This window comes from Chrysochloris asiatica, unplaced genomic scaffold, assembly GCF_000296735.1.
Source record: "Chrysochloris asiatica unplaced genomic scaffold, ChrAsi1.0 scaffold00271, whole genome shotgun sequence".
In the NCBI taxonomy this organism is placed as follows: domain Eukaryota; kingdom Metazoa; phylum Chordata; class Mammalia; order Afrosoricida; family Chrysochloridae; genus Chrysochloris; species Chrysochloris asiatica.
This window is the reverse complement of record NW_006408789.1, coordinates 2,367,458-2,380,546: the sequence shown is the minus strand read 5'-3', so window position 1 is coordinate 2,380,546 and position 13,089 is coordinate 2,367,458. Positions and strand designations below refer to the sequence as shown.

At 43.0% G+C, this 13,089-nt stretch overlaps 1 protein-coding gene across 1 annotated transcript in view; it reads left to right on the top strand.

Annotated features, from left to right (window-relative positions):
• SYNE1 (spectrin repeat containing, nuclear envelope 1) overlaps positions 1-13,089 on the top strand; it is a 554,350-nt gene that overhangs the window by 518,830 nt on the left and 22,431 nt on the right. Inside the window, exons 133-137 of the mRNA XM_006874353.1 lie at positions 3,103-3,294; positions 4,611-4,944; positions 8,422-8,564; positions 10,844-10,970; positions 12,396-12,607. Coding sequence (XP_006874415.1) covers positions 3,103-3,294; positions 4,611-4,944; positions 8,422-8,564; positions 10,844-10,970; positions 12,396-12,607 — 1,008 coding nt within the window. The remainder of the gene's footprint in view (positions 1-3,102; positions 3,295-4,610; positions 4,945-8,421; positions 8,565-10,843; positions 10,971-12,395; positions 12,608-13,089) is intronic.

Below are 13,089 nucleotides of genomic sequence, written 5' to 3'. Positions count from 1 at the left end.
GTTGAATGCTCTGTACACATCTATGAGATCCATTTGGCTTATTGTGTTGTTTAGTTCTTCTGTGTCTTTGTCAAGTTTCTTTCTGGTTGTTCTATCCATTTTTGAAAAGCGGTGTATTAAAACGTGCTCACTATTATTGTAAATTTGTCTATTTCTTTCTTCAAATCTATTAGAGTTTGCTTTATATATTTTGGAGCTCTTTCATTGGAAGCATTAGATATTTATTATGGTTATGTCATCTTGTTCAATTGCCCCTTTAATCATGAGATAATGTCCATCTTTATCTATTAATGCTGATTTTTACCTTAAAGCCTTCAAACTTTTTGAGTATTCCTGCCTATGTGGTTCCAAGTTTTGGAGCTCTGCCCTGAATCTGCTTTGCAGGTATTCTGTGGTATTGCTGATGGCGAACCTCACTGCGTCTTCACCCTAGCTGCCATCAAGCCCCATCTCCACAACTTGAATTATTTAGCCAACAACTTATGAAGTTTTCTTCCCAAGATAGATTGTTGTTTTTATTGTTAAGTGTCGTCGAGTCAGTTCTGACCCATTGTGACCCTGCATATGATTTCCAAGGAACGGCTGATAATCTGGAGCCACTGACCTTGTGGTTCAACCCAACTTTGCAGTCCAGCACATTAGCCTACAGCACCACACCAGGACTCCGAGATAGATAGATAGATACTTTTAAAGAATACTATTGATGCTTATCTTTTTAGGTTGATATAATAAAGCAAGAAAAGACCCTTAATCATAGAGTCTCAGCAGGAAAGAAATCATAAATATTAAACTATGCTTTTCTGCCCAGCCCCTCCCCACCTCATACCCACCCACCCCCACCCCCACACACATTCTTCCACATCTTCTTGCAGGCAAATCAACATTTAAATCTTCCACTAGATATGTTAGCCAGATATTAGTTGACTCTCTTTTTCGGGGAGTCTACCATTGGTATAGAACTTATTACACCCCCTGACACTCTTTTTCCAGGCAGTCTCTTCTGTCTCATACAAAACTTGCCACTCTTTCAGTTTTCCTTGTATTGAACCAAAACACATTCTCTGAAACACATACCCAGTGGTCACAGTTTGACTTTTGAACCACATAGAATGAATCTAAATAATCCTCAGAAAATTCTCTGTTTTTAAAATCATTGTTACTTCATTTGTTTGTCCTGAAACAAGAATGTCCAGAAGACTTGGGACCATAGTCTGGTAGGATCACTCATCCAGTTGGTACAACATAGTTCATAAGGCAGTTTTCTAAATCTTAGTTTGGTGAGTAATATCTGAGGTCTTAAGAGCTTGCATGTGGCCATCTAAGAGACAGTCCTTGGTGTTTACTTATCCAGAACAAAAAAGTATGATGGAGATCAAAGAAGAAGCTGGTCTACAAGACTGACAGCCCATAGGAACCATGGGCTCATCGACTCAGAGACCAGAACTAGATGGTGCCCGCTACTACTACCAACTATTCCTCCAGGAACACACACGAAGCTCGGGATAGAAAGGCAGAAAAATATAAAACTAAACTGAAATTCTAAAAAATGACCCGACTTAACTGGAATAATTCAAAACTAGAGGGACCCCAAAAACCATTGCCCTAAAATGCCCTTTGAACCCAGCACTAAACTTCTCCCAGTGGCCCCCTTTCATCCAAATTATAAATTGTTATAAAATAAACAATATAATAAACAATATTACCTTTGAATGCTGTCCTCCCTTAAATAACCAATCATATGCTACCAAATGGAGTCCCTGTGTGGCGCTGTAGCATAAGCTCTGGACTGCAAGGTTGATTTGAACTGCAAGGTTAGTAGTGCAAACTCTCCAACTCCTTGGAGACCCTATACAGTGTCACTATGAGTCAGAACTGACTCGACGGCACTTAACAACAAAACAATATACTACCAAATGGTGACATTTTCCCTAAAACAAATGGGAAGCTAAAGAGGGACAGAACAAAAACATGGGAATAGTGAGAATATTGACACATTATAAAATAATTTAACAACCAGTGTCATGGAACAAGTGTAGGAATCGTTTAATAACAATTTAACTTGCCGTGTAAACTTTTACCTAAAACAATAAAATCCTAAAAGAAAAAAAAAAAAGAATCTTGTGAGATGAATCTGTGACATTAACTGTCATTTGGGTGAGAACTCTGTGTCGTATTTGACAAATGATGATTTCACAGCCATCGAGTCAGATCTGGTTCACGTTGTCATTGTTAAGTCCCGTGAAGTCAGTCCCAATTCATAATGACCCTGAAGAGAGTTTCTGAGGTTGTAATTCACAGAGCAGACAGCCTCTTCATGTTTCTCCCATGGAGCAGTGGGCCGGCTCGAATTGCTGACCTTGTGGTTCCCAGTCCAGTGCTTGTCATGTGGAGCCACCAGGGCTCCTTGTGACATCATATAGGGAAATCTAAAATGAAAATATTCAGTGTATTTCTTTAAAGTGGTGGCATTGTGTTGGTGTGCGTTGTTGTCTGCTGGGAGCATCAGAGTCAAGGAGCTTTGTGATATACCCCTGTATTGACTTCCTGTCTGCAGTGGTGAATTAGAGTAGCCAAAGGCAGCCTTCTTTCCATAGAACTCTAGCATGCCCATTTCTAACTCTGGAGCTTAATATTTTTGAGGTGTACTTCAGAAAGTTTCCACTAGTCTCTGAACTTGTCATTATACTGTGAGACCTGTGAGAGCTGGAACTCAATGTGTCGGCCTTGTTTTTCCAGGTCTTACAGGTTCCCCCACCACTCAAGACTTTGTGTCACTTTCTATTAGTGGAAAATATGGAAGGTTTCTTCTCTGACAGGTTTCCGTTTTTCGTGAGTTCCGGCCTCTGCAGACTTTACTGTGTTAAGTGGCCAATGGATTGTCACCAATAGTGTTTTTCTACTGTAATTAGAAATACAGCTTTTGTCACTGTACTTGGGGAGCTTCCAAAAGCTCGTGGGAAAATTCCATCCTCTTTTAATTCCATTTTCCATAAACTTTTTGGTGCTCCTTGTGCATGGTCAATGAAATATCACAGATCACATTTTTCTAATTTAATAAGAAATACGTATCTGATCACTATTTCCTGTCCATGTACTGCACAGGCCTTCCAGCGGGAGATCGCTCTGAACCACAACAAGATTGAGCAGATAATAGCCCAAGGCGAGCAGCTGATAGAAAAAAGTGAGCCCCTGGACGCAGCTGTCATTGAGGAAGAACTGGATGAACTCAGACGCTATTGTCAGGAGGTCTTTGGGCGCGTGGAAAGATACCATAAAAAATTGATTCGCCTGCCCGTACGTAATATTTGCTTGCTTCAGATTAATTCTCTGTGGATGGGGTAGCATTGTACAGTGGGTAAGAGTCCAGATTCCAGAGACTGGTACCTGAGTTCAAGTCCTAGCATCTCACACTTACGGGTTTTGGAACTGCTTATGAACAGGTTCCTTCATCTCTCCTGACCCAGTTACTTAAAGCAGGATTAATATGAACCATTTGCCATCTAGTCAAGGCCAGCTCACGGCGGCCCCACATGTGTCAGCATAGGACGGTGCTCCTTAGGGTTTTACTGGATGATTTGAGGGGAGTAGAATTAAAAATGTGAAGAACTGTGAAGAGTACTTGGCACCTCTCTTTTACTGAAGATCAGGAAGCAAGAAGATGAATGTGAGTAATGTAAAGAGTTCATCAGTGCGATTATATTTAGGTGAAATTTTTTCCCTTCCATTTCTCTAATTGCTACCAGCATGACAGAAGAATTGGAATTTTCTGTGATGCAGAATTTCCTTTGTATCTTGATTTAAGATACAAAGTTAGAAGGACTTTACTGGGTAGTGCCAAGGTTAACACACTTAGCTGCTAACCAAAACGTTGGAAGGTTGGGGCCATCTCGAGATTCCTCTGAAATGAAGGCTTGGCAATCTGCTTCTGAAAAGCCAGTCATTGAAAACCTTACGAAGCACGGTTCTATTCGGACATACATATGAGTGAGAGTTAACTTGACAGAAACTGATTTAAGGTTTTATTCATAGTTTCCTTTTATTCCTGCTATGTGCCATCATGTACAAGAGAAATACAGTGCTTGTCATTGTACATGGGGAGCTTCCAAAAGCTCATGGGAAAATTCCATTCTCTTTTAATTCCATTTCCCATGAACTTTTTGGTGCTCCTTGTGCATGGTCAATGAGATATCACAGCTTGCATTTTTCTAACTTAATAAGAAATACCATCTCATCACTCTTTCCTGCCTGTGGACTGCACAGGCCTTCCAATGCGAGATCACACTGAACTACAACAAGATTGAGCCCATAACAGGCCAAGGTGCACCGCTGAGACAGGCCTGGCCTTATGTGACTTTGTTTACCTTAGTTTATTGAATCTTGCATCAATTCAACATCAGAATGAAGCTTTCAATCGTAAAGCTTATAAAGATTAATTGACAATAAATGTTAAAAAGTGATCAGAAGATGCCTAGTTGGTTTGTAAGCTGAAATTTGTTAAGGTCCCCACCTAGATAGGCATGGTGCCCAGATAAGTCTGCTCACAGAGGTCTGGGGGGAAGAAGAACATCCAGTGGCCACTGAAGTAATGGCTGGCTTGAACTGCTTCCTAGCTACCGGATGATGAGCATGACCTTTCTGACCGAGAACTGGAGCTCGATGACTCGGCGGCTCTCTCTGACCTCCACTGGCACCAAGCCTCTGCAGACAGTGTCCTCTCCCCCCAGCCCTCCTCCAACCCCTCCCTCTCCCTGGCCCAGCCCCTCCGGAGCGAGCGGTCGGGACGAGACACCCCAGCCAGCGTGGACTCCATCCCCTTGGAGTGGGACCATGACTATGACCTCAGTCGTGACCTGGAGTCTGCCGTGTCCAGGACCCTGCATTCAGAGGATGAAGAGGGCCAAGAAGACAAAGATTTCTACCTCAGTGGAGCTGTGGACCTATCAGGTAGGAGCGAGCTCGCCCTCAATGGTGCCTCAAAGGAGAATGAGCAGAAATTCATGTTATACTAGAAACATGTAGATTGTCTATTATCATTTTTCTTTTTTTTAGGCTTCTCCCATCAGGGACTAATTGAACATTAATGTGCTTATCAAATATAAAAATTGCCATGGCCACTGCTGTATCCCATATGCTCCTGCTGTGTGGTAAACACTTTGCTAAGGACTGGGGGTACACAGTTGCTTCTATTTATAAAGAGTTTGCACTCTGGCATTAAACACAGACAAACAAGAAACTGTTGAAGGAGTTGACATGGGCTAAGGATGGACTCACGGTGGCACAGGTGGGCAGTCACGGGGCAGCTAACCTGGGGCTTTGAGGAAAGGCTTCAGGGAGGAAACTCAGGCAGAGACTCAAGGATGAATAGATGTTGGTCAGATGCAGAGAGATGGGAGAGGGACACCCATCCCAGCTTGGGATTAGAGTCTGCCAAGGGAAACAGCAAGGACCCAAACCCAAGAGACTCACAGAGAAGGGATAGGCAGAAAAGAAGCACGCAAGAAGCAAGGTGAGTAGAAATAGAACAGAGAATTTGAGACCGATTTGTGGTCCGTGTAAATGCATCCCATCCCCTACATTCTCTGAAAGGACAGCCATGAGTATGATTACATGATGAAATAATAATAATTTTGACCTGTCCATTGCATAAACTATAGTCGTAAAAATAGTCTCATTTCTTTCTTGTTTCTTTTTTAATGTGCCTGTTGGCTGTTTGAACCTTTGGAGTTATGTGGTTATTGTTGTTGTTAAGTGCTATAGAGTCAGTTCCAGCTCATAGCAACCCTGTATAGGGTTTCTGAGGAGCGGCTGGTGAATTTGAACTGCTGACCTTTTGGTCGCGTACTTATTCTACAAGCCAAACCAGAACTCATATTTAGGAGTACATGAATGACTCATATTTTTCTTGGACAGAACTGCTCTAAAATATGATCGGATTCAAATCTCAGTTCTGCCACTTACCACCTGTTGAATTTTGGATAAGTAACTCAATCCCTCTACCTATAAGATGGGAGTCACAAGCCAGAAAACCTCCCGGGGTGTCTGCAGCTATTCAAGCAGTGAGTGTAGAGTGCCTAGCGCCGCCTGGCAAGCATAGTGATTCATTGCAGGAAATGTTAGGGAACGGGCTTGCACTCCTCCTACCTCTGAGGAACCTTCTGTCTAGTTCAGAGTCACTAACGGCCCTTTCTTCCATAGGAAAGCTATGTACCTGCCACCAGGGAATCGAGGGTCCCAGAACTTAGCTGTCAACTCAGACTGTGCTCTTTTTTGCAGATGTAGTGATCCCTGAAAGTCCCGAGGCCTTTGTAAAACTCACAGAAAATGCCATCAGAAATACCTCTGGTAGGCACCTTGAGGCGGAGCCAGCTGCCCTCCCTCACCCATAACCAGCCTCCTCTCTCCTCAGCACACCTGCAGTCTTCTCACAGCTTTGCGGCACAAGCATGTTGAGGCCAACTTCCTCTCTTACTGCTTGACTAAGGGTGGGGGGAGAGCAAAAGTTAGCTGATCAGTCCCAAGAATACCATTTCAGTCAAGTGACATGAAATAACCTCTCAGCTTGTGTAGTGGGATGTAGTCTTCTGAGGTATAAGTAAACCAGCGAGGATCCAGGGACCACAGGAAATAAGAACCAAAACACGCTCTTCAGCTCACGTGAGCTGGAGCTGTTTGGTGGGGGCGGTACTGATGTCATGGCATGATAGTGGAATTATTGCAGGTGGGGGCGTGGCCAAGGTGCAGCCTCCCTTCTTCCGCAGGATGTCGGACACACCACTTCATCCTTCTAATCTCAGGGGTCACACGTAAATCAAGAGGCAGGACCAGATGTGCAGCCCTAAAGAGATTTTTTATTTTAATTCGATAAGTTGTGAACTTGATGATTTTGATTTAATAAGTCTACTTCCATAGAGTAATTTGACATGAAAAATGCCTCACAATCTCTTGAGGCTTGGATTTCCCTTTGAAGAAAATGATTTCTTACCACAAAGATGACTAAGGGAAACCAGTGTTGTGTTAGACTGAGCTAGAGGGAGTGTGGCTCAGGCCCAGTCATTTGGGGGCGGTTGGAGAATAGGCATGTTCTATGCATCAGGGAATCATTTGTTTACACTCACATTTCTGAAAAAGGAAAGCAAAGGACCGTGAATAGGATAATAACCGTTTGAGTGATTAAGAGTAAAAGATCTCTCCTGGGGGCTCTTAAAAGGCCTTTTTTATAGAGGAAAAAAAAAAAATAGAATAAAGCAAACTAATACTGGTTCTGCCTACACCCTGAGCTAGCTTCATTCTGATCATCAGTGCTCTTGTTCAGTACAAAGTTGGATACAAATATTTAAATACAGAGAAAGAACAAATGGGCCCTTGGTTGGGCTGGATGGTTAATGCCTCTGGCTGCTAACCATGAGGTTAGAGGCTGAAGTCCTCCCACAGGCCTTTGGGAGAAAGGCCTGGTGATGGACTTGTATGGAATCAGCCACAGAAATCCCTGCAGAACACAGTTCTCCTCTGACATACATGGGATTGCCATGAGTTGCAGTTGACTCAACGCCAACTGGAGATGTAGATCCATGTACATATATATCAAAGAGGTATGAAAACTCTGAGAGGAGAAAGAGCCAGGATGTCAATGCTAGGCATAAGGAAATGGTAAAAACTAAAATCTCAACTTGCTCTTGATTTTATTTCAGAGTTTAAATTGTGTTGGTGGGCACCTTTGAGTTCATTGCAACTTATAGCAACCCTTATGTGTTGCAGAGCAGAACTGCCCCATGGGGTTTGTTTTGTTTTCTTTTCTTGTCATCTTTGTAGAAGTAGATTGTCAGATCTTTTTCCTGCAGAGCCACTGGGTGCTGTGAATCACCCACCTTTTGGTCAGTAGCTGAACACTTTACCTTTGAGCCAACAGAGCTGCTTAGATTTCAAAAGCAAACCATTGCTGGTGTGAGATCTTCTGCTATCTCTATCCTGAGTGTGTGTTTTCCTGGTTCTCTTCAAGTCATGGCAGAAGTGAATGAGAATGCAGCCACGAGGGCCTTCTGTGGTTTGGAAAAACGATTGGGCTCATCTCCCCTGCTCTAGTGGTGACTACAGAGAGAGCAAGAAATAACTATCTCCTAGGTATCGGGGAGCAGAGCTTCCATCATTACAACTTGCAGGATTCAGATGATCAGTGGGGGACAGAGAGAAGAGGGTTCAGCCCCACGAGCCTGTTCAGGACAGTAGCTTGCACCGTACGTGGGCACATCCATCCTTGAGGCCTTGGAAATGTCTAACCCGCAGCACATTAGTCCTAACTTTGCTTTAAAATGACACCCACACGCACTCGTCCTCTGCTGCCTTCACGGAAATGTTATCTTCAGCTTCTCCTTGAGAATCACACCCCGAGATGGCTGGTAAAGAGTCCTCTGTTTGCCCCTGCAGGGGATCACAGCACCTTGGAGTCACAGATCCGGCAGCTGGACAAAGCCCTGGCTGACAGTCACTTCGGGATGCAACAAACTGAAAATATCATCCGCAGCAAAACTCCCACGGGGCCGGAGCTAGAAGCCAGCTACAAAGGCTATGTGAGTACCCTAACTATCTCGATTATGATGTGCCCCCAGATCACAGTTCTGTGACATCTTCAGGCGCTATGAAGGCTTTGTGCATTCTCTGGACACCATGCCCCCCTGAGCTCGTGGACGCTGAGGGCCAAAACCAAGCCCTGTTATTAAGTTACCATTTGATGGAGCAATTTGTTTCCAGGACCACTACCTCTTCTCGTGACCCATCTGGTCCTTAACATAGAAACTTTAGGAAGATTTGTTTCATTGAAAACAACAAAAGGTTTTGGACCTTGAAACTCATTAGGCATTTTTCCAAATCTAAGTAATAATTTTTGGACGAAGATTATGTTTTGGAGAAGCACATTTTATAGCTAATGAATTACTGACATGGGATTTTTCAGTTGTTCTTTGTTTTTTTGTTTTCTTTTCTTGTCTGGGTTTATTGGGTCACTTGGTGACCTTTGGAATGTATTTATCTTCTGTTCTTTGTATGCTCAATTTTAGTCTCAAAAAAACAGCGATTCTCATTAACAGGAGGGATGTGGGAAAAGATAGAAAGGAACTAAAAGCTATTGGCAGTACCATTTATGGAGTGATCAGTAAATATATAAAAATCCTCTTAGCTCTGCTGAAGTTACTGAACAAATCATTGTTTCCTCCCCAGGAGCTATCTGTTTTCTAACACACACGCTCAGCAAGAAGACTTCAAAGTAAATCCCTTTCCTGCCTCGGAGCAGAGTTTCTTTTCACATCACAAACACTGTGGAGTAAAAGAAAAGTTGTCTTTGTTAATTGCCTCCAGAATGACTGACTCCTAGCAGAATGAAATGTACCATTCTCAATCATTACTGGGTTTGAAGTTATTGTTGCAAGTAGAGCCATTGGAATTTCATTGGCTAGTTCCAGAAATAGATCCCTTGGCATTTCTTTCTAGTCTGCCTAAGTCTGGAAGCTCCATGGAGACCTGTCCACCATGGGTAACCCTGCCATCCAGCATCACAGCCACATGTAGACCACCGCCGTACAACACATTGATAGGTGGAGGTGCTCCTTGGAAACTTAATTCTCCCTAATTCGCATCACAGCTCCCACTAAGTATGTTTTGAAACTAGAGTTGAGAACTCTTCTAGGTATACAAGGGGACTTCAAAATGTTCATGGAAAAGTGGAAATAAAAAATCATGGAATTTTCCCATGAACTTCTTGATGCTCATGTATGTTTAGGCTAATGTAGCAAAAGTGCAAAAGATTAACCAATCATGAGGGGCCTGGTGGTGTTGTGTTTAAAGCGCTTGGTTGCTAACCAAAAGGTCAGCGGTTCAAACCCACAGCTTTGCAAACTGTTGCTTTAAGTTGGAATCAGCTCAGTGGCAGTGAGTTTGGTTTTCAAAACCAATTATAAGTGATTTTTCTGTCCACTTTAGCCAATTATACCAAGTTGGAGTAAGTGACGCCTGCCCTCTTTAAAGGATATCATGGTTTTTATGGTGCACACATTGCCACTGCTGAAGTTATACTTAACCTCAATCGAAAGTAATCAGAGAAACTTAATAGGATTTGAATTTGTAAAAGGATTTGAAAGATAACTTTATATTCAGTGTCACAGGAGTGCCTTGAAAAAAGCTTATTCGCTTTTCTAACCTGTGATTTCTGTGCATGATATTAAAAATGATTTGGATGCTTTGTCTCGAATGGTAAAATTCAGTCTCTTAATACCAATTTAAATACTTAAAATTTCTCAGAAACCATCTGGCTTTCATCTTGCCGTATGCTTTTAAGTATCTTAACTATTTAATGCAAAACAACCTTCCTGTGAGATCTGCGGTAATACTATTATTTCTGGTGAGATATATTAAAATTGTATTTATGTTACCTGTGGTAATTTGATGGGTTTTCCCTCATTATAGTTGAAAACTGACAAAGATGAAACACGTTGCCAAAGTTTAAATATTGCATTGCCAACTGAGGTCTTGGAGTTTTAAACCCACCTTGATTTAGATTCTGTTTTGATAGCAGATTTAAAAGAAATTTTGAGGACCTTTCTCATACAAAATCCTATTAGCAGAATGTATCTTAAAGGATTGCGTTTTGTATAGATGAATCTGTCATCGGTTTAAAAGCACAGTTGTGCTTTTGTTTTCTTTTACAACTTACTTGTGGAAAGGTATTGGCGTAGTCTCCACAGAGGAGCACAATGCAGTCACTGAGGCTAGTGAACACCTATGACGTTGTTTTTCCCAAGTCTCGTGCACTGGTAACAACTGTGGTCACGGGAACCTGTGTTTGATTTCTGCACAGATGAAGCTACTGGGGGAATGCAGTGGCAGCATAAACTCAGTAAGGAGGCTGGAGCACAAACTCAAGGAGGAAGAAGAGAATTTCCCTGGGTTTGTTAATCTGAACAGTACCGAAACCCAAACGGCAGGTGAGTGAGACTGAAATTCCCTTAGGGTAACCAAGCACTTGAGACGCAAAGGTCAGTGCTTACCCCAGGACAAAGTTCAAAAGGGTTGGGGGAAGGAAGAGGAATAGAAATGGGATCGACAGGGAAGGAGTGGCCTAGATGATGTTGTGTTGTGGACATTGCCGTCAGTGAGCTAAAACCCAAATGGAAAACTGATCTACTCTGGAAACCTTCACCCAATTCACAGGAAAAAAGTTAAAAGGAAGAACATGCAGACAGGGTGAAAGTGAAGGTCTGGAAGTGCTTGGTTTCCCTCTGTGTCTTAGCTCCCTGGTGCTATGTAGCAGAAATCCCACCAAGGGTGGTTGTAAAGAGCAAATGTATGTTCTCACACTTCTGGAGGATAAAAGACCACATCAGGACCTTGACCACGGCAATTTCTTCCTTGTAGGTAGACAAGGTATTCCTTGTCTTGGAAAGAATCCTCCCCTTGCATCTTTCTGCCTTTGTGTGTGTGTGAGAGAGGGTCCATTCTGGTCTTCTTTTATAGCTCAAAAGTTATTAGTTTTTTTTTAAATATCTACCCACACACAGCTATGACCTGAAGTGATTGGATACCTCACATTTGATTACATTATGGAAGGCCATTACATTATGTTGCATAAGGCAATATGCTCTACCCAACACCAACTGATTTAGCCGTGTGGTTTAACTCTGTGAAGAGTTAAACTGGTGATGCAGTGAGTTATGCGTTGAGCTGCTAACCACAGAGTCAGCAGTTTGAATCTACCAGCAGCTCCTTGGGAGAAATATGAGGCTTTCTGCTCCCATAAAGATTTATAGCCTCTGAAACCCTATAGAGCGTCCCTGTGAGTTGGGACCAACTCGACGCCATACAACAAGTACTTCTTGATAGCAGACAGACCTGAGTTTGATTAAATCCTTGGGACCAGAGTCTAGCCATGTGGACACATCAAATTAAGCATTACCTGCTGGCTGGGCTCCCGTGTACTGTGTCCTGAGTGACCTCCAGTGACACCGAGGCAGGTGAACAGCTTGGTGGTGGTCTTTTCTAGTCTCTGTGTTTTCCTGCATTGTCTCCTATGTATGCAGCCAGGCACGTGATCTGTGTGTTCTCAGCATCCTGATATAAACAGGTTCCAAGAATGGGATGATGTGGTCACACGCATTGCAGTTTATAATTTTAGTGAACTCTTTAGAGTATTAAATCCTATGTAACTTTTTATCTCTCACTGCATTTACATTACAAATGCAAACAGCGAAAGCAAAACCCCTCTACTGTTCTCCACAGATGCCAGCCAAAAAGACACTCAGCAGAATTCCTGTTTGCCTTAGAGCTCTTTGAAGTCAGCCTCCAGTGTGTAGAAAACATTTCCTACATGTCTGTGGACAAAACGCCTCACTGCTCTGTGCGTGTCTTGCCAGGTGTGATTGATCGATGGGAGCTCATACAAGCCCAGGCACTAAGCAAGGAGCGGAGGATGAAACAGAACCTCCAGAAATGGCAGCAGTTCAACTCTGACTTGAACAACATCTGGGCCTGGCTGGGAGAGACGGAGGAGGAGCTGGAACAACTGCAGTGCCTGACGCTCAGCACCGACATCCAGACCATCGAGGTCCAGATAAAGAAGCTCAAGGTAGCTGTCCTTTGCCTTTCCCACAGAAACAGTTAACTGCCACACAGAAGGTCTGCACACAGGACACCAGCTAGGTTTACTATCATACCCAAAACCAAAGCACCAGACCAGTTGGTGTCAATTCATTTCCAATGGGTCACAGAGTAGAAGTGCTCATTTGGGCTTTCTTGACTGCAGTCTTTCTGAAAGCAGCTCTCCAGACCTCTCTTCCACAGCTCCTCTAGGTGAGTTCGAGCCACTAACCTTTAGATTAGTGTCCTGGTTATTTATGTCAGCGGTTGAACTAGAGCTATTTGTGCTACCCAAGTGTAACCGTCAAGTGTTACACATTGACAACTACACTGACTGTCAAGAATTTAAAAGAATGCTATTCTGTCCCTTGTTTTGTTAAGTACAGTGGAGTCAGGTCCAACTCATGGTGACCTGTATAGGGTTTCCAAGGAGTGGCTGGTGGGTTTGAACCACCGAGTGTGTGGTTAACA